The sequence below is a fragment of the Lutjanus erythropterus genome, chromosome 10, assembly GCF_056507025.1.
Source record: "Lutjanus erythropterus isolate fLutEry1 chromosome 10, fLutEry1.hap2, whole genome shotgun sequence".
In the NCBI taxonomy this organism is placed as follows: Eukaryota; Metazoa; Chordata; class Actinopteri; order Lutjaniformes; family Lutjanidae; genus Lutjanus; species Lutjanus erythropterus.
Genome location: NC_139326.1, coordinates 5,728,816 through 5,748,750, shown reverse-complemented (window position 1 = coordinate 5,748,750; position 19,935 = coordinate 5,728,816). Strand labels below are relative to the sequence as shown.

The following is a 19,935-nucleotide window of genomic DNA, read 5'->3' as shown; positions in this document are numbered from 1 at the left end:
GTCAGAAATATATTTTAAACATTAAATAAATCAATTTAAACACATATAATACAAATAAAACTGTCATAGTAAGTATAGTAGATAGTAAGCAGAGGTAAGATAAAGAGACTGCAATCACGCCTCCAATGAGGAACTAATATGAAGAGAGGTGCATCTCTTCAGATGGCGAATATTTTAAGCAGTTGCATTAAAAAGTAAGAGGATTATTTAGAAGTGTCAGTGAAGCGTCCACACCAAAAGGGGCAAAACAGTAAGCTGGTACTTAGAGAGCTCAATATTTTCTGAGGTGCTGCACAATGTAAAAAGTTTGAGAAACACTGATCTAGATGGATAAATAGAACTACAGGTAAGAGGAAAAATATGCACTGTCCCTTTGAGTTTAAACTATGATGTAGTCAGGTTAAGTACCAACTGGAAATAATATTAAAACACTTTATTCTGCCACGTATTATTCCTCGAAATGGACCGTTCTGCATCAGTTGTAACACCTGAATTTCCTCCAACAGCTTTGAGTGACGGCCTGCCACTGCTCGCCCTACAGCAGACGTTTCTGAGGTTTGTTTCTTCATATATTATTCATTAATCTGTCACCCTGCCATCCTGTCTGATGGTAAATTGAAACTGATATATTATATTTGAACTATAGTGGTTTGCTTTGCTCAGAGGTGTGACTTCATGGTGTTATTATTATGGTTAACACTCTAAGGTCACTTGAGTCGCACATTAAAACTGAACCCTGTGACTGGAGCTCATTTATGTAGGACACGAAACTGTTTAGTTTTATACTGTAAACTAACCAACGGCTAAATATGATCATGTTAATGAGCACATCAGTGTTTAGATAAGGGCGTTAAAACCATAAAGCTCATAGAGATGTGTTTTTCCATCACCATATTTTCATAAACCATATCTCATTTGCACAAACAGGACAAGTAGCTGCGAGTTGCTATAAAGCAGAATTATCAGAAAGACAATCTTTAAAAAAAAGTCCAGCTAATGACCAACATACTCAGCCCAGGAGTTTGTCAGCTCACCCAGTTACTTTTGACTTTGACTTCAGTTGCGTTCAGTCACGTGTATCTGGCACTCTGGCTTTGTTGAGGGCTGAGAGGACAGGGGCGGGGCTGAGACACAGAGCCGACAGACAGCTGCACAGAGCCGGGGAACCCTGCAGTGAGTGGAGCAGTCAGTGGAGCTTCTGAAGGAAGAAACACTGACACTGTTCTAATGCATTTTCACTCGCAAATCAATACAGCATAAAGCATGATTTATGTTGTGATTTTTAAAAATGTATTTACATTTTCTTCTAGGTAGAAACATCTGTTGAGCGAAAAACAGCTTTTCGTGGGCCAACTATGGCCCACAGGCCCCATTTTGGACAGCCCTTTTTAAAATATTTTTAACCAGAAAACAGTGGAGAAGCTCTGGAACAACAATTAGAAGGAATATACAGTTTACAGAAAGTAAATGAATGAAATCTGATTGTGATTTTCCTAAATGTTCAGAAAATTGTACAGTTTGGTTTGGATTCCTAAAATCCTGCGTACGGCCCTGCTTTTGGTGGATAATTTTACATTTTGGCACTCTTATAGCTACCTAACCTCTGAAGTGCATGATCTTTAAGTGCAAGACGTCATTTTTTGGCACATCATCTTGCACCTGTCACACTCTGAGGTGTTTGAATGGCACTGTTCTTCACTGTGTTCCTGTTTATCCAGGTTTACACTCCCTTCTGCCTTTGTAGCTGCTCATTTATATAAAGCAACCGATTCAACGGTGTGTGAATGTGTGCGTGTGCGTTTGACCCAGTTCTCAAGTTGCCACCTGAGAGAAGAAGAACAGATAACATGTCGCACTTGCAGGAAGAAAATACGCAGTTTTACAGTTGATTTATTTATATACGTATATTTTTAAGGGTCAGTAAAAAGAGCACAAGTTGTCAGAGACACGCTTAAGGAAGAAGCCTGCATCGCTGATCCTACTAAAACTAAAAAAAAAAAAAAAAAAAGAGTTCAGTTCCTCTTTATGAAAGTTCAGCAGCAGCAGCAGCACAGAGGAGGAGGAGGAGGAGGAGGAGGAGGAGGGAGGAGGGCCCGGCCGGAGCTCAGAGGGCGCATAGATCACATCCGGGGCTGGTTTATTCTAATAACGAAACGGCCAACCCGGAAAAAAGACGAGTCTTCTGTAATCCGATCACACAAACAAACAGTCGAGAGAGTGTGGCAGTGTGGCGCGCGCCGGCCTCGGTAAAGTCCGCTGGTTGTAAAAATTGTTAAAACTTTATTTAACATGTTGCAAACTCTTCAGCAAACTCTGGTGTCTCCTGTGAGCTTCGGAGCCGTGCGGGGCGCTGGCTGTGGCGCACACTGACTCTTCACACAGCGGGTGAGTATCTGTCGACAGTGGCACTTTGTCTTTCTCGGTGTGTGTGTGTGTGTGTGTGTGTGTGTGAGTGAGTGAGTGTGTGATGGCACAGTGCAGTAGGTGTGGCAGGCCGTTGGATCTGCTGTGAGTCAGTGCAGGTCATCTGAGCTCAGCTAATGTAACTGTCAGGTGTCGCTGAGTAACTCCGTCAGATCACATTTTAAACTTTTCACTGCACGTCACGGTCACGTTATGGGCTGTGAAGCTCGTGTCTGCTGCTGCTGCTGCTGCTGCTGATGTGGTTAAACTGTGAACATCCAGCTGTCAGCAGAGAGCAGTGGAAAAAATGTCAGTGATCAGTCATTTGGTCCATAAAATGTGAGAAAAAAAAAATCTGTCAGAGCTTCCCAGTAGGGCTGCACGATTAATCGCAATTTGCAATAAAATTGCAACATAGCCAAGTGCAACATCCAAATCACAGAATCAGAACAAAATCACAGTTATTTTTAAAAAAAGGGGAAAATGCTGCATACAAGACCTGGACTAAAAATGTTGTTCTGCAGATGAAAATACAACATGTTTGTTTGGTGCAGACAAATATCACACAGTTTTTTTTTTCCAGTGAACATGAAAATTGCAATGAAACACTGATCCACTAATCAGATTTTTTTTAATTTAACCAAATTGTGCAGCCCTACTTCACAGAGAACAAAGTAACATCTACAAACTCAAGGATATTCAGTTTATGTTCAAATCTGAGTTATTTTATTTGAGTAATTCTTATGCTAGTGTCTTTATATTTTCACTCCATCACATTTGGAAATACTGTACTTATTTTACTTCACTACATTTGTTTCACTTTTCATTTACAATGTGAAATACTTTAGCCTACAAAATGACTGTATGACAGTTATTAATGAAAAATATTTATAGATGCGCCCATTGACTTCAACATCCTTGCTCAAAATAACATATGGCACAACTCACTTAAAGCTAGAGTTGGTGATGTATTTTAGTTGAGCTGCAACAATTAATCGATTATTATTTTTTTACTAAACTAATTGCCAACTATTTTAAATAACTGATTAATCGGTTTGAGTAGTTTTCAAAAGAAAAAAGTCTAAATTCCCGGACTGCAGCTTCTTAAAAGTGAATATTCTCTGGTTTCTTTAGTCTTCTGTGACTGTTAACTGAATATTTTTGGATTTTGGACAAAACAAGACATTTGAGGACGTCACCTTGGACTTTGCTCAACACTGATCAACATTTTTCACCATCGGCAAACAACTATTAATCGATTAATAGAGAAAATAATTTATTGACTATGAAAATAATTGGAGATTATGAATAAAGGATGACACAATGCCAGGAACTTAGTAGTTGATAGCAATACCATGGTACTTGATAACAACAAAAATAAACTGTAAATCCCATGTACAGATAACACAGACTGAACAGGAAGGAGTCAAATTTGCTAAGTAAGAAGTGAAAGTTAGATGGCACTGTTTGCATACTTGCGTTTGCAAATTTATTATTAATCCCAGATGATCTGCCTCAAGCGTTTCGATATGCGGTTCTCCTGTTTTTGTTTTTTTTTTTGTTTTTTTTGACGAGTCAAGGCGGAGGTGTTGCTGCAGCTGCACTTATCGTTATCTTCAGTGTGTTGTGGACAACAGTGCCTGCCAGCACCACCAACCAGCGCTCATCTGCTTCTTCTTCTTCCTTTGGCCTTCAGACTGAAATATTTGTAGAAAAATAGCAACCTCTGTACCTACGGCGCCGTGGCAGAACGAGTGCTGTCAAGTTTTTAGAATTTCAGCATCAACTTGGTACTCAAGTATTGGTTTTCAAGTGTGCTGACAAAAAAGGAAATAAATCAGATATCTCTCGCTTTCACAGGCCTATAATAAGCCCATCGGATAATTTCATTTGGCCCAAATGAAACGTCATCTACTTACACACCTGCACATGACCTGAGTTTTCCAGAGAACCAGGCAGATGTGTTGCTAAAGTTCTAGTGAGCTTGTCACGCAACAACATTCATGACGATGAGTGAATGTATGGTGTTGCATTCTCTCCTCAACACTTTCTTGTGCACTCGTCCTCCAGCAGTAGTCAGGCAGTGTCTATAAATGTGTTTTGGAGGAGTGGTTCCAGCTAAGCGCTTCCCAAACACTCCAGTCACTCTTAATTTTTTGAAAAAAGAGCTACCAAGGAATTGTTTGTTATCACAGTCAGTGACTACATCAACTGGCGCGAGCAGCAGCACTGTGCAGGTCAAGGGAGGGATGAAAAAAGACATAAAAATGTGGTGAGACAAAAAACTCCTCCCTTATAGGCCCACTGTGAACGATTTACAGGAATTTGTTGGCCGAATGGAGTATAATATTCTTGTAGGTTTTCATTAGTGTTTAATCACCTGAAAATAAGATATATTTTTTTTTAACCTTTGAATTAGGGCTGCAACCAGCGATTATTTTCATCATTGATTAATTTGTTGATTAATGGTGAAAAATGTCAATCAGTGTGTCCCAAAGCCCAAAATGACTTCCACAACTCAAAACTATTCAGTTTACTGTCATAAAGGAGTAAAAAAAACCCAAGAAATATTAACATTTAAGAGGCTGGAATCTGAGAATTTTCTCAAACTGATTAGTCAGTTATCAAAATAGTTGATGGTTAATTTAATAATCAATTAACAATCAATTACTTAATTAGTTGTTGTAGCTCCACTTTAAATCTGCAGAGGGTGCGGGCTGCCATGTTCAACCGCCGTGTTTCTACAGTAGCCCAGAACGACAAACCAAACACTGGCTCCAGACTCGGCCTTTGACATTTTTTGCGAGTTTTGTGGCCACTGTAATTTCTCCTACATACCTTGGAGGAGAGAGTGAGATGACTAAATCCTGCACACTGGTCCTTTAAGCAAAGGAACCCCCCCCAACAAAAAAAAAAAAGTATTATGCAGTTCCTAAAAACATGATGCATGAAGCTGTTTAAAATCCTATAAGACTGAAGTAATGCTGATTGCATCACTAATATCAATAAAAGCCACTGTGTTTGATAGCTTTTTGCTAAATTTTCAATTTTTCATGTCAAAGTTCACAGGAAATCCATTGTTTATCTTCTGTGGCTCTGGATGGAATTGAAAGTCAAAGAAAATCAGCCACATGTTTTAATCTTAACTGGCTGCATGGATTTTGAAAGATGAGTTTACCAGCCAGGGAGCGTCTAACAAAAGATGCCACTCCTGATTACAGAGTCACCATCGGGGTAATGTTAGATTAAGCATATCTTGGCTTGTTCTGCACCGATTCTGTGCTTTTTTTTGTAGCTCTGTTTCCCCAAACTTTAATTATTGGAGTCTAACATCAATTTGAATCCGTTTCTGCTAATCAGAGAGGAGGCTACACAAATAAAGCAGATGTGTAAACTGTGTGTAGGTGGGTTTCACTTCACTGCCCTGGATGTGGTAAATGATATCACCGCTGTGATCTGTACACTCTGTTCTACCCTTGTACACACAATACATCAAACATTAATTTAAATGTATATGTGTGTGTTATTCTGCCACATTTCAAAGCTTTGCTTCTCACAGAAAAGTGCTGTCCGAATTATATTTATAGTTAAGTTTCACCAAAGATGCCACAGCCTCACCACCGCTTCTCCCCGTAATGGGTAAACCAGATGTTTTCTGATACCCAGAATGGTTTGTGTGTGAGTGTGTGCATGAGTGTGTGGGGTGTGCCAGCCTGACAGTTGGTGCCTGTGCGACCTGTGCGGCATCACTTTTGACTTTTCCATTACACCCGGAGTCTCTGCAAAGGGCTCCTGCTGAGACGTTCTGTATCTTTGACCTATTTCAAAAGCAAAATGTTGCGCGACTGACATCAGCAGCAACCCACCGGTGTTTCAAAGCAGTTTCAAGATGAAGCATTTTCCTCACCGTCATCTCAAAAATAGTCTTGAGAGGAGTTCCACCGGCTCAGTGAAGATGCCGCCTGTGTTTTTATTTCTCGGTGTCTGTGTTTGTCTGTGCTGTGTTGGGTGACGTGTGTGAATGTTTTCATGGAAATTTTGATAATTTCCATCTCTTGAAGGGTTTCAAGCCAAGACAGTCCAGTAAAAGCATTGGCAGAGGGCTCAGCCATTCAGTCCTGATTATATATTTTATATGACTGTCACTTACGTTATAATTTTTGTTCTTATAAAAAAAAAAAAAATCAGTCACAGATGTGGCCTAGTTAGCTGACATATTACCTTTGTGGCCACGTTACATTCAAGTTCTTCCTGTGAATTCAAGTATAGAGGAAAACTGAGGACCTATTAAAAGGAAAAAGTGCAGAAAACCTGCATTCACTGCCTCCGACGGCATGTGTGCAGTTTGTTGTTGTGATTATTGCATGTTTTGTCTGCAGAGATGCAACAGAAACAACAGCAGAGGGTTTGAAAGTTCTTAAAGGGATAGTTCACATTTTTTTCAAGTGGGGTTACTGGTGTAAGAAGCTAAGAAATGTACTGTTGTCGACAGGGTCAGCAACAAAACATATTTTTGCACTGTTTTATAGTTTTTACAGTCTTTATACATTTTGTACTTAATATAGTTTTGTGCTTTATTGATGCATATCAATGCACTTTGTTCTCACATGAGGACTAGTATTGTTATGTCTTTATGTTTCCCTTTTTTTATTGTATAGCCTAGATTTTCCAGATTTATTATGCTTTGTTTCTGCTCTTTACATATATCTGTTGCTGTGACACTAGCAGTTCTCTACGGGGATAAATAAAGAGCTATGTAGAGTTGTCACAATACCAGAATTTTAAACTTTGATTCAATTCTATTATATAAAAAAAGCACAATAATAAATGAAAAAGTCTTTAGATGCCACAGCAAAAAGCTGTTGCACAGTGCTGGTACAAAAAAAGTCAGTGAACACGATCTGGTTTTGCTGCAAGCCAAATTTCAGGCAGGACAAGAAACACTGAACTGAACTGAGGTCTTGAATGAACACTTAGATCATGGGTGTCAAATTCAATTTTAATCCCTGGCCACAATATGGTTGCCCTCAAAGGCCTGGTTGGAAGTGTAATATTATATAAATGTATCTGCTCTACTCATTATTTTGCATAATTGCCTCTGCATTCAATTATTATTGGTTGTAGTAATAACTTAATAATTTCTAACTCGCTCTGACAGTAACTTCTAAACACTCAGAATATCGCTTAGTATCAGTAAAAAGGTCAAGTAACAGTAAGGGTTGCGGCAAGACAGCCGCTGCTACATGATATTGAGATGCAGTCAGAGGTGTCTAGTGGCTAAACCTTCAGTACACAGAAAACAAAATAGGGATACTTTCTGTGACATGTAGTCTATAGACTTGTGTAATTCAGCATGGGTTTGTATTGTGCAAATTATGTTCTCTGCAAGCTCTCACGGACCACATGAGATGATGTGGCGGGCTGGATTTGGCCCGCAGGCCTTGAGATTGACACATGTGACTTAGTACTCTCAAAACTATGAAATGTTGGTGTTGCATTGTTTTTAAAAATGCAGCACTGAAAAAAGTATCACATTTGACGACCTTGCCATCTACCGAACTTCCTATAAAAACAAAAGCCCATCTAAAAATGTCAGTATCAGTTTAAGTTCACGCTATATTTAGAACATTTTCACTGCTTTAACTTTTTCTATGTTAAACCGCTGTTACAGAAGCCAAACCTCGCTCTCTCCAAAGCCACCGGACTCCTTTGACTCGCAGAACACAGGAGTTGTTGGTCTACTGCTGCCTTCAGATCAGTTTAGTTTGTTATTGTGTGACTTTGGTGAATCCCGAAAAACCTTCAATACACAGAAGTCACACAATGACACAAACAAACTAAACAGACGAGGCAGTGGTAGACCAGCAACTCCTGAGTTCTGCAAGGTAAAATTATTGATTTAGCCAAAGGAGTCTGGTTCCAGAGCTGGGCTATATGACTTATTTGTAATATCTTGACATTTTCTTGTATATTTTATTTTCAATTTGGTCAAAATCAAATATCACAATTTTTTGGACCAAATACCCTGATATAGATATTTATCAATATTGCTACAATATTATAGGGGTGACTATTGGTGCTTCTAACTAAATATCTATGTCTACACATTTTTCTCTAAAATAACATACAGTAAATTCTCAAATAGTGCAGATGTATGGTGAATGTAAAGAGTATTATCAGTGCTGTGGATTAAACTACCCAAAGGTAGGGATGGGTGATATGGACAAAATCAAATATCAAAATATTTTGGACCAAACACCTGTATTAGAGCTGAACAATTGATCAAAAATTTTATCGAAACTGCAATATGGTCTACTGCAATTTAGCCAAAATACCATTTCAAATTAAATATTGTGTTGCTGCAGAGGTGGCCTGGCTAAGACACCATTCTCTAAACCTCAGAAAACATCTTTTTTAGTGCAGAAAAAAATAACACACCATAATCGTTTAATGTGTGTTTTAATGAAAATGAGAATAATGATGCAAACATTTTCCTTTCCTCTAATACTGCAAATTGTAACGCAACTGCAGTATCAGTCAGAATAATTGCAATTAGCTATTTCTTCAACATCATTGATACTGCAACAATATTATTGATACTGTTGATGCTGCAGTAACACAATGATAAATGAGCATCAGTAATGTGGATATAATGACTAAGTGGATCAAGGCAAATAAGATCAGAAAATCACTTTACTGGAATGCAGCCTTTAAGCAGGAAAAGACAAAACACATGTCATGTCATGATATAACAATATCTAAAATCTAAGATGATATCTAGTCTCATACCATGATATGGGTATAATATTGATACACTGCCCAGGCCTGTTTGTTTGCTTTGGAGGGGACAGTATTTGGTTTATATATCCTGGCAGTTTCCCTTTGGAAAAGTCTGTCTGAGGGCAAAATAAAGTGGTGAAAATAATCTAAATATAGCATACACTTAAACTGATATTGTGTTTTTTTAGGTGGCCAAAACATTTTGCTGCTCATCCTGTCCACAGCAGCAGCTTCCTTCACCGTTACTCCTCTCTACTTCTCCAAATTAGGGGCGTGCTGACTATCAATAAGCGCTTCATACAACTCTACTTCAAAAAATCTGAACTATCCCTTTAAGGAGGAGAGGATTTAAAAGCTCTCAACATGCCAGAGGTCTTCTGACTGTCGCCCAAACAATAAAAAAAAATACTTTCATGTACAGATGTCTGCTGTGGTCAGAGTTATCTTGGAAAGCAAACGCTATCAAAATACCATCAGCATACCTGAGTGTCTGAGCTTCTGAATGAGAAACCAGTCAGTCAGACAGTCAGTCAGTCAGTCAGTCAGCAGCTCAGTGATTCACATGCATGGCATCATCTTAATGAATACATCTCTCCCCCTCCTCTCCTCTTTTTTTCCAATCCCTCCCCCCTCCCTCTCCTCCTTTTTCCTCTCCTCCTCTCTTCTCTGGCCAGTGGAAATGTGCGTGTGTGCAGATCTTGAGTGCAGTCTGTAATTTTTGGCTGTGGTGGAGGGCCTCAGCTCAGCCTCGGGCTTCAGGGTTTGCTGCTCAGCCTCAATCACGTCACATGAAAAACTGCTGAGTGTGAGCGGGTCTCTTTCTTCCTGTGTGTGTGTGTGTTTGAACAGTAAATGAAAGATGGTTTATCCTCCACATCTGCCTGTCTGTCCTATGAGTCTCCTCCTGCTATTGCTCCCTTTACATTCTGCCTCTCATTGTCCATCTGACTCGTCAATCTGTCCGTCTGTGTGTCCGTCCCAGTGATATGTGATAGCAGCAGCAGCAGCAGCATGCCGTACTTGGACCGGCTGAACCGTGTGTGTGGCTTCCTGGACATCGAGGAGAAGGAGAACAGCTGCCGCTTCCAGAGGCGATACTTCATCCTGGACACGCAGGGGAACACTCTGCTGTGGTACATGGACAACCCTCAGGTGCGGCACACACACACATGCATGACACACACTTGCACAAACAACAAGAGGAAGTGAAATTGACCAATGGGAGCCACGTAACCTTGGACTCTGAGCCAATGACGAGTGTGTGTGTTTGTGTTTCTGCCTGCAGAACCTGCCCAGTGGAGCCAGCTTCGTTGGAAGCCTGAAACTAACCTACATCTCCAAGGTAAACCGCCGCCTGTCACTGTGTCACTCCGCTGTGGGTTTTAGTTGCATAATGTCCCCTGAACGCCACGCGTGTCTCGGTGGCGTGGACGCAGGAACTCCCCAAGTGTAGAAACATGGAAATATGCTGCACAGATCCATCAGAGTTATCTGTTAGTTAAGGGTCACATGCAGACACAGACTTTGTGAAGTTTTCCAGATGTCAGAGCGCTCGCTGAGCTAACCAGAGATAATCACATCTGGCTGCACTGCAGCGCTGACAGCTCCTCCCTGGACACGAAGACAGTCAAAGAGACGTCAAGATATGACATGTTCTCCTCTCCTCATGTCTCCTTTCCTCTCTTCTCTCCTCTCCTTATGTTTCCGCTTCTTTCCTTTTGTCTCTTCTCTGTCTTCCTTTTGTGTCCCCTTCTCTATTCTCTCCTTTTCTACTCCTGTGCCTTCATTTTGTTTCCCTTCCTTTTGTTTTGTCCTCTTCTCCCTTTTGTCTCATCTACTCTTGTGTCTTCTTTTCTGTCCCTTTGTGTCCTCCCTTCTTGTCCCATCTTTCTTTGCCTTTCTCCTCTCCTTTTGTCTTTTATCCTTTCATTTTGTGTCCTCTCCTATTGTGTCCACTCCTCTTGTCTTCTCTCCTTTTGTCTCTTCTCTCTTTTCCTTTCCTCTCCTCTCATTTTCTGTCTCTTCTCCTCCTCTTTTCTCTCTTCTCCTCTCTTGCCCTCCTCTCTCCTCTTCTTTTGCCCCCCAATGTCTCTTGACCACCCACCCATGTCCACCCTCCCTCCTCCTCCTCTCAGGTGAGCGAAGCGACAGCAAAGCAGAAGCCAAAGACAGAGTTTTGTTTTGGTGAGTCTTTTTTGTCAAGGAGACGCTGAGTCATGCTCTCATGCAGTCGGGCACAATCATGGCATTAATTTTATTCACACATGTGATTAAATAATATAATGCTCTTATTGTGGATATTCATGGAATCAGTGTTTATTTTTATAGTCATCAATGCCGTCTCCCGGCGGTACTTCCTCCAAGCCAACGATGTGACTGACATGAAGGAGTGGGTGGCTGCTCTCAACAGGGCCAGCAAGATCACTGTGAGTGCAACACACACCTACACACACACACACACACACAAAGGCCCGGGGAGTAATGGATTACATGTGATGGGATTAAGTAATTTTAGATACAAAAAAAGGTAACTGTATTCCATTACAGTTACAGATCAAAAAGATGTAGGTTTTAGACACATTTTGTAAAAATGGGAATTATTAGAAGGATTATAATTTTAAAATACATTTTAAAACAAAGAAATATCATCCAAACACCTGCTAAAGTCAGCTACAAAGAGGTTGGGACTCATGTCACATGACCAAAAAACCCTTAAAAAAACAAAAAAAGTATGTAATTCATGAAATGTTTTGGTTTGCTGGATTTTTTTTTATTTCTAAACAATTAACAAACAAACTTGTATTAACAAATAAAATCCAATTTTAAAAACTATTCATGATTTGTGTAAGTGTCATATATTATTTGTCATAAAATAGTTTTACATTTGGTGAGGAGCACAGTATTTCTTGTTTAGGACGTGGGACTTGTCAGTCTTGACTTGGGACCTGAGTGCAAAGACTAGAGACTTGCAGAACAATGACTTGGTCCCACCCCTGTAAACAGATTTCTTTGTCTGATGTGTGGTGTGAAAAAAGCTAAGTTAGCAGTTATCGATAAGGGATTTGTTGCCATGCGAGCGCAGGAAGCTGACAGTTTGTGGTGTTGTGACAGAAACCAGTTTGGTCCGGGCAGGCGCAAATGGCAGCACGTTTCCTACAAATACCCCGTCGCACACTTGGTGAATGAGGAAATTGTGAATGTGCTTGAACTTGAGTGATAACACACACGTCACTGTGGTGGAGGTGTCAAAACACCATTGTGTTTCTGTAAATGAAAATGTCAAGCACATTCAGTTTGTATATTTGCATAATATTTGTTTGTGCTGAGCGAGATGACCGGGGTCTTGTTGACTGGTGACAGCCAGATGTCTCATAGACGACAACAGTCTGTTTCTCTTCTTCTCTCACCTGCACACTGACACAGGAAGCAGCGCTGCTCACTCTCTCTTTCACTTCCCCTTTGATGGGACGGGTTTTCTGCCGCCTTTTCTGAGCACCCTCAGCCTCAATGAAAACTTGTGTAAAAGTACTTCCTAAAAAGCTGATGTCAAGGCAGGAATGAAAGTAAAGCACTGACTAATGAATTTCACATAGATAAAGATAAAAGTTACTCGGCTCAGAGGAGACCAAAATTGAACTTTCTGGCCCTGGTGCAAAACAGTATGTGGTGGAAACCCAACACTGCACCTCACCCTGAACACACCATCCGCACAGTGAAACATGGTGGTGGCAGCAGCATGCTGTGTGGGTGCTTTTCATCAGCAGGTACTGGGAAACAGGCCACGACTGAGAGCAAGGTCGATGGAGCCAAATACAGGAAAATTCTTGAAGAAAACCTGTAAGAGACTTGAGACTTGAGACTTGAGCTTGGGCTGGGGGGGTGGGGGGGGTCACCTTCCAGCAGGAAATGACCTGAAGCATTCAGCCAAAGCTACACTGGAATGGTTTAAGGCAAAGAATGTTAATGTCTTAGTGGCCCAGGAAAAGCCCAGACCTCAATCCAATCGAGAATCTGTGGCGAGACTTAAAAATTGTCTCACTGAGCATGAGCTATTTTTCCAAAAATGTGGAAAAGGTGCAGTGTCTAGATCGTCAGACAACGATTAAAGCTTTGGGGGCAACTGACGATGGTTCAGGGATTCCAGTTTAGCCACCAGATATCCAGGCCAAGACTTCCTCTTCTTTGCGCTTGTCATTTATAGTCTAATTAGCAACTTTTGATTCAAGAGTTTGAGGTTAATCTCTGTAAACAGATACCTGTATATGAGTTGTAGATGTTCCTGGTGACTAATTTCCCTCTCAATTAAACGCAAAATTTAATTTAGACTACTCGACTAGTCTAACACTAAGACAACACTCAGAAAGCAGTTAAAATTTTACATAATTTATTATTTTATGTTAAACACTGTCCAAAAAAAAATACTGTGCGTATTAAGAGCCATTTGAAGCCGTTAATCACAATCTACAATCGCCAAATTGTACTTTAAATGCCGCTGAAATGCGTGCCACTTTTCGTTGTGCAATACAAACTTTACAGATTAACCTACAAAACATGACAACAGCTCACTAAATGCTTCAGCTTTTCAGACCAAAGAGGATCACAGTGTCTGCGGGTAAACGACCTGGAGCTGATGTTAGCTGCCAGCCTGATGCACTGTGTGGCTAACGTTAGCAGTGCTAGCAGCAGCTACTGCCCTGCTTGCAGGTTAACGTCCATGTCTGTGCTGAATGTGGTCATGTGTTGCTCAAGTTGAGTGATTATGTGCCAGTTTATTCTGTCACAGTCTACATTCAACATTATTTGCATTTTCTAGATTAAAACACTGCCAAACCTTTGCTGGTTTTACGAGCTGTCATCTGTCCGACTTTGCTGACATAAACATCCGGGTTTTATTTGCCTGCATGCACTGTGATTGGTCATTACTACCTGGATTTAGTGACATCTAACGGTGCAACGGAGCATCACTCTCTCGTAGGACAACCCTACAGTGGCCCCAAAACAATCAAAAAACACAAAACGCTGTATCTAGAGTCGGTGTTTGGTTTGTCTGTTCTGAGCAACTGTTGAAACATGGTGGCCTCCATCGAAGAGAAACAAGCCCCTGAGGAAGTTCACCACACTTTGAAGCCAGTTTGACATAGTGGCCACAGCTTGGAATTACAAATCATATAAAGCACAGATGCCCCAAAAGACTTTCCCTTATTCTAGCACTGTGACATAGTGCTCACTGGTTCTTAAGTAGAGAAACTGAAAACAAAACTTTAAGAAAGAAATCTAAATGAATTTGCACATCCATGCTGTAAAAAAAAACTCTGAATACATATTTCCCTCATTGTTTTGTTTGTTTTTTTTTAATGACAGGCCAAACTCACGTTCCTTGTTTGGTCTCATTGGTTTTTACAAGCAAGTTAACAGCTTGTACCACAACCTGTTTTTTTTCAGCTGCCTGGTGAAGCATTATAAAATGAAACCACTCCACAGACTGTGTCGGATGTTTTCATGCAGAACATGCTACAGTTGCACTGTTGGAGCACAGAGACTCCCAGTGGGAATTAAACCACCGACCCCTGACAGTTAGCAGCAAACTTTACCCTCTCTGCTCTGTTTGTTAACATGATGCTAGTTAATGTTGTCTAGAGCTGCAATGAATAATCCATGAATTGATTATTAATCTATAATTTAATTAATCTGCACTATGTTGTGGTGGTTTCTTTACTCCTCTCTGACAATAAACTCTATATCTTTGGGTTGTGGAAAAACACAGATTGACTCTGGGAAACACGGATAAATATTTTTCACAATTTTTTGAAACAGCAACTAATTGATTAACGGAGTAAATGATCAACAGATTGATCAATAATTAAAATAATCATTACAGAAAAGACGCAAACAATAGATCCAAGCATGTGACACGCATGGGGGTGTTTTTCCAGAAGATTGTGACAAAATGAATTAATTGATCAATCGAGAAAATGATTGCCAATGTTGTCCTTCCTGTTTCTGTGCTGACAGGTTCCTAAGTCCGGCCCTGCACCTCCACGGTCCGATGTGACCGCAGTAATCAGTGACACTCAGGGAGGGAAGAGGCAGCAGGCCTACAAGACAGAGATCATCGGTGGCGTGGTGGTGCACACTCCCATCCAGGTAATGCAGAGGAAGCTGTTGTTACTATGACGATGTTAAATGTGACACTGACGATGCTATCAGGCAGGATTTGCGTTAACAAGTATGGTTTTTGTATCTTCAAAGCAAAAGTGCCACATACCTTCGACCTCCAAAACCACTGTGTGTGTAATCTGATATATGTTGAAGTTAGTGGTTTTAATGATGGTTTGAACGATAAAGAAGACGGTTATGATGACACATTTCAGATTGAGAGCGAAGACGCAGAAGGCAGAGAGAAGAAAGGCAATAGGCCAGGAGTGCTGAGGTGCGGTTACTGTGTCAAACAGGGAAATGTGGTGAGTAACAGCGACTTGGGGTTGATTAACTCTGTTTTTGAATTTAAAAAAAAACTGCATGAGGAAACTGAAATGAGTTCTGTGTGTGCGCGTGTTTCAGAGGAAGAGCTGGAAGAGGAGGTTTTTCACCCTGGATGACAATGCAGTCAGTTACTACAAGTCTGAGATGGTGAGGAGGCAGATTTCTTGCATTTCCTCTCGCATGTCGATGTTTCTCGTGTGACTGAGGTCTTTGTATGTCCGTGACTGAATTGTCCGTCCGCTGTGTCCCAGGAGAAGGAGCCTCTCCGGGCTATTCCACTGAGGGACATTCAGAAGGTCCACGAATGCCTCGTCAAGTCGGGGTGAGTCAAATGTGAATCACTGAATGAGATTCTCTTACAGTTTTATTTCCTGTCCATCTGGTTATCTCTTTAGCACTGACTTTCCCCATTTATCATCATCCTATTATATACACAACCTACACTTTTTTTTAAAGAGAAATCACTCAACATGAACCAATGCCATTCTGACTTGAACTTCCTCAAAGCCATGCGAACCATCTGCACAGGTTCAAGCTCATAGTTTTCTGTGTAATTACACTTGGTTGGGTGGAGGCAGCATGACACAGTGTGACATTATTTAGACGGTGTATTACTCAATCAACACTAACGATGATGTCAACAGCATGTTGTGTGCAGCTGACATCGGTGATCTCAGATAACTGATATCATGAAGCTGGTTATCACCTGTCTCTGTTAAGACTGGGGTTTCTAACTGAGTGGAAGGTTGTTAAACGCTATTTTAAATCCAAATAATCAGAAACATGACTATGTCATGCAGCAAAAACAAAACATGCTCATATTCAGTATACTGCGTGTCAGGTGTGCGTGCATTTGGATACAAATAGGAGCTAGCACAGGCACGACCTCCCATATGAGATATTGACCATCATCCATTAGAGCTTTAGAGCTTTTCCTGCCTTTTCTTTTCGATTTTGCCATTGGTTAAAACCTCCCACTGCATTTCCATTAACAGCTAAACAGCTTTTATTTAGTTTAGACTTAGTTTTTCCTTTTTTTAAAAAGATGGGGTTCAGCTACAAATAATGCTTTATTGTTGGATTAATTGAGTTTGAGATAGTTTCTAATAATAGCTGGTCAATTCCTGTAGTACAGATAATTTTATATAATAAAAATAACTGTTAGAGATAGGAGATCTGTGGTACAATCTCCCTGTAGCCACCGTATAATTCAGCATGATAATTTTCCTCTGCGTGTGACTTTTAGGGATCTCCTGCTGAGAGACAACCTGTTTGAGATCATCACCAGCTCTCGAACCTTCTACATACAGGTACAAACCCGGCTCCTTGTTTTATGAGCCAATCAGAAGCAGTCTGTTCCTCACAAGTGTGTTTTTATATGTGAACTTAACGGTGCAAGAACATTGATCACGTACAAGTTGGTAATGTTCGTCAGAGCAGGGCAGCTCTGTATAATCCCAGGTGAATCCGTCCTGATGTGTCGAGTTGTTTTTTCTAAATGCTCTGCTGCTGATGTGTGGCACGGGCTCCTTTTTTCAGAACAGGGAAAGTTTGTTTTTGTTAAATGGGCGCAGCGATCTGTTACCATAACAACAATAACATCCTGCCCGCTGCCCACCATCAACCACCGCCGCCCCACCCCCCTGGGAGAACAGCTGACTGAGATGGTGGGGGTCGGGTCAGATGGGAAGTGCTGGGAGAGAGAGAGAGAGAGTATGAGAGAGAGAGAGAGAGGCTGCAAACACAAGCGCTTTTATTTTTGTCTCCAAAAAAAAGGAACCATGAAAAAAACATTCAGTTAACTGAAACAAACAACACATAAATAAAAACAGATTAAAATGAGACTGTCGTCGGATAGATAGATAGATTTGATTTGATTTTGACAAGTATTAAAAATTGACTGAATTATGATGTTAATGTTACTTTTATAAAGTTGCTTTTACTTCTGCCTCTCTTTTAAAGTTGTTTTTTTGGGGAAAAAAATATACTAAGAACCACAAAACGAAACTAACATCGAACCAGTAACCACTAATGCAAATTGCTCATGCATGTTTTTGCCAGTATGGCTGTGAAATAGGTCTTGGAGGGTCTCTGTACACTTATCCAACATATTTGGTGTCTTTGTCTAAGTTTTTGGAGTCAGGATATTCTAATGTTTTCTAACTTTTCACTTGAGGGTGGCTTTAAAAACATGTTCTGATACAATTACTGATTACCTGTAAAAAAAAAAAAATGAAGACACGGTCAGATACTTAAGCCAAGTGTCACTATTAAAGTAATGCAAATAATTACTTTCTGTTACTAACAGTAACAAAGCATCTGGCATGTCAGGTTACCTAAACCTGGAAGCCACCATAGATCTGCACTCTGGTGATTGCTCTTTTTTAGTTAGCTTCAACAGCTCTGTAAAGCTTCATCTTCTGGTGCTGTCTCTCTACAGACAGACTCTCCGGTGGAGATGCACGGCTGGATCAGGGACATCGAGACGAAGATCCAGGACTTCAGAGGTCCCCCGAAGGTAACTCTGTTGTTGTTTTTCCCCCTGATGGAAAAAACAAAAGGAGAGGGAAAGGAGAGGAGAAGGATAAACTCTAGGGTATGATAAGCACTAATGATGTGTTCATTTTGATTAGATTTTTTTTCTCCGGTTGTTTTTTCTGTTTGAAAACTGGTCGCCATTCACTTCAGCTGTTTGGGAGATTCTTCAGCAATGTTTTCCTTTGAGGTGAAGAACCACCAGACACAAAGTGTCTTCAAACCTATAAGCTGATTATCCCTCTTATACCATGGTCATTTGCCAACAATATGAAAGCTTTTGCATATTTTTTTGGTGATAATTTTGCACTCAAAATGGTGTAATTTTTATTTATTTATTATCTCATTTTGATCAGGGAAAAATGTTGAAAACTGTGACAAAAATTCTGAATCAAAGGAAATATCACTGCACTGATGGTGTGTTTGCGTCTGTCTTTGCAGGGTTTTCTTTCTAAACGTACATCGTCTCTCTACCGAAGTCACAACGCCTCCTCAGCGTCTCGAGGCCAACAGAACGACGAGCGCAGACCTCCGCTGGTCAAGTCCTGCTCCGTGGCCCCAGGCTGGCAGCCCTGGATGCCCGTCCCGCCCTGTGAGCCCTCCATCCTGGACGCGGAGGATGACGACAGTGCTTTCAGCTCCGTGCCCACCCTGACCTCCCTCTCCTCCTCATCCACCTCCTCCTCCACCTCGTCCTCCTCCAACTCTCTCTCCACCCCAACCCCTTGCCCCTCTGTGCCTCCAGTAGCTTCGGGCAGCGGACTGGGGATCCTCACTGCTTCAGGGGACGTGGCCAGCGGGCGCCGGAGGCACCGCTCGCAGCCTCAGCCTCACAGCGGCTGCAGCTTCCCCTTCAGCCTGGACGACGACGGCATCCGAACCACAGACGTCTAGTCCAGTGAAGTCTGTCTGAAGTGTTGGTACCTGCTTTAAAATGAATGTGACTGGTGATAAAAGTATTCCCTGCTAATGAAGTGACACTGTGACCATCTGCCTCAATGCCATGACGTGATGTTGGGGCCCCCTGCTGGTCATATAGCTGTACTGCAGACGAAGGATGCACCCAGCTGGAAGGGGACCAAAGGACGCAGTGTTTGTTGTTCACAGGACTGTGAAGAAGTGTGATGGAGTGTTTGAAGTGCAACTTCCTCTGAAAACTTGAATAATCTTGTTATTAATTGTTCTTGCAGACAAATTATGGCACATGCTTTTAATCTGTTGCACTCAGCTCCCATCGGAGACATAACTGTCAGATAAGTGTTTTCACCCCTGCTAGTATTCACAAACAAGTGTTTAAAGGCATTTTAACACCTTAGTATCTTTAATTTTTATATTCAAGCTTATGTTAATTAAATACTTTAAAGGGATAGTTTGAATTTTTTTGAAGTGGCGTTGTATGAGGTACTTAACCATAGTCAGTGTATTAACTACAATAGATGACGGTCGGCGCGCCCAGAGTTTGGAGAAGTAGGGAGGACGGCTGGTGTAGGAAGCTAAGCAATGAACTGCTGAGGACGGGGTGAGAAGCCAGCTAAAAAGACAGTATCGGTTTAAAGGCATAATCTGCAACATTTTCCTAAAACTCATAAAGAAAATCCCTCTCAATCATCACTTATGACCTAGATGTGTGTGGCGTGTCTGTATCTGCAGAGACCCTGCAGCCCTCTGCCTGTATTTTCTTATTTTCTCATGCTTTGCTTTAATCAGGATGCTACTGGGCTTCAGCATGTTTGG

At 41.0% G+C, this 19,935-nt stretch overlaps 1 protein-coding gene across 1 annotated transcript; it reads left to right on the top strand.

Moving 5' to 3' along the window:
* Positions 1-2,155: 2,155 nt before the first annotated feature.
* Positions 2,156-19,568, top strand: plekha2 (pleckstrin homology domain containing A2). Its single transcript, XM_084728014.1, has 12 exons — positions 2,156-2,385; positions 10,166-10,335; positions 10,469-10,525; positions 11,319-11,367; positions 11,512-11,609; positions 15,196-15,327; positions 15,555-15,644; positions 15,745-15,813; positions 15,918-15,988; positions 16,913-16,976; positions 18,107-18,184; positions 18,643-19,568. The coding sequence occupies exons 2-12, from the start codon at positions 10,195-10,197 to the stop codon at positions 19,093-19,095; spliced, it is 1,302 nt and encodes a 433-aa protein (XP_084584140.1). The 5' UTR covers positions 2,156-2,385; positions 10,166-10,194; the 3' UTR covers positions 19,096-19,568.
* The last annotated feature ends 367 nt before the right edge of the window (positions 19,569-19,935 follow it).

Bases quoted from the DNA above. Each gene is read 5' to 3' on its own strand.
- plekha2 (XM_084728014.1), top strand. From the start codon at position 10,195: ATGCCGTACTTGGACCGGCTGAACCGTGTGTGTGGCTTCCTGGACATC. The intron at 15,814-15,917 runs GTGAGGAGGCAG...GCTGTGTCCCAG, and splicing joins GTTACTACAAGTCTGAGATG to GAGAAGGAGCCTCTCCGGGC. The intron at 15,989-16,912 runs GTGAGTCAAATG...TGTGACTTTTAG, and splicing joins GAATGCCTCGTCAAGTCGGG to GGATCTCCTGCTGAGAGACA.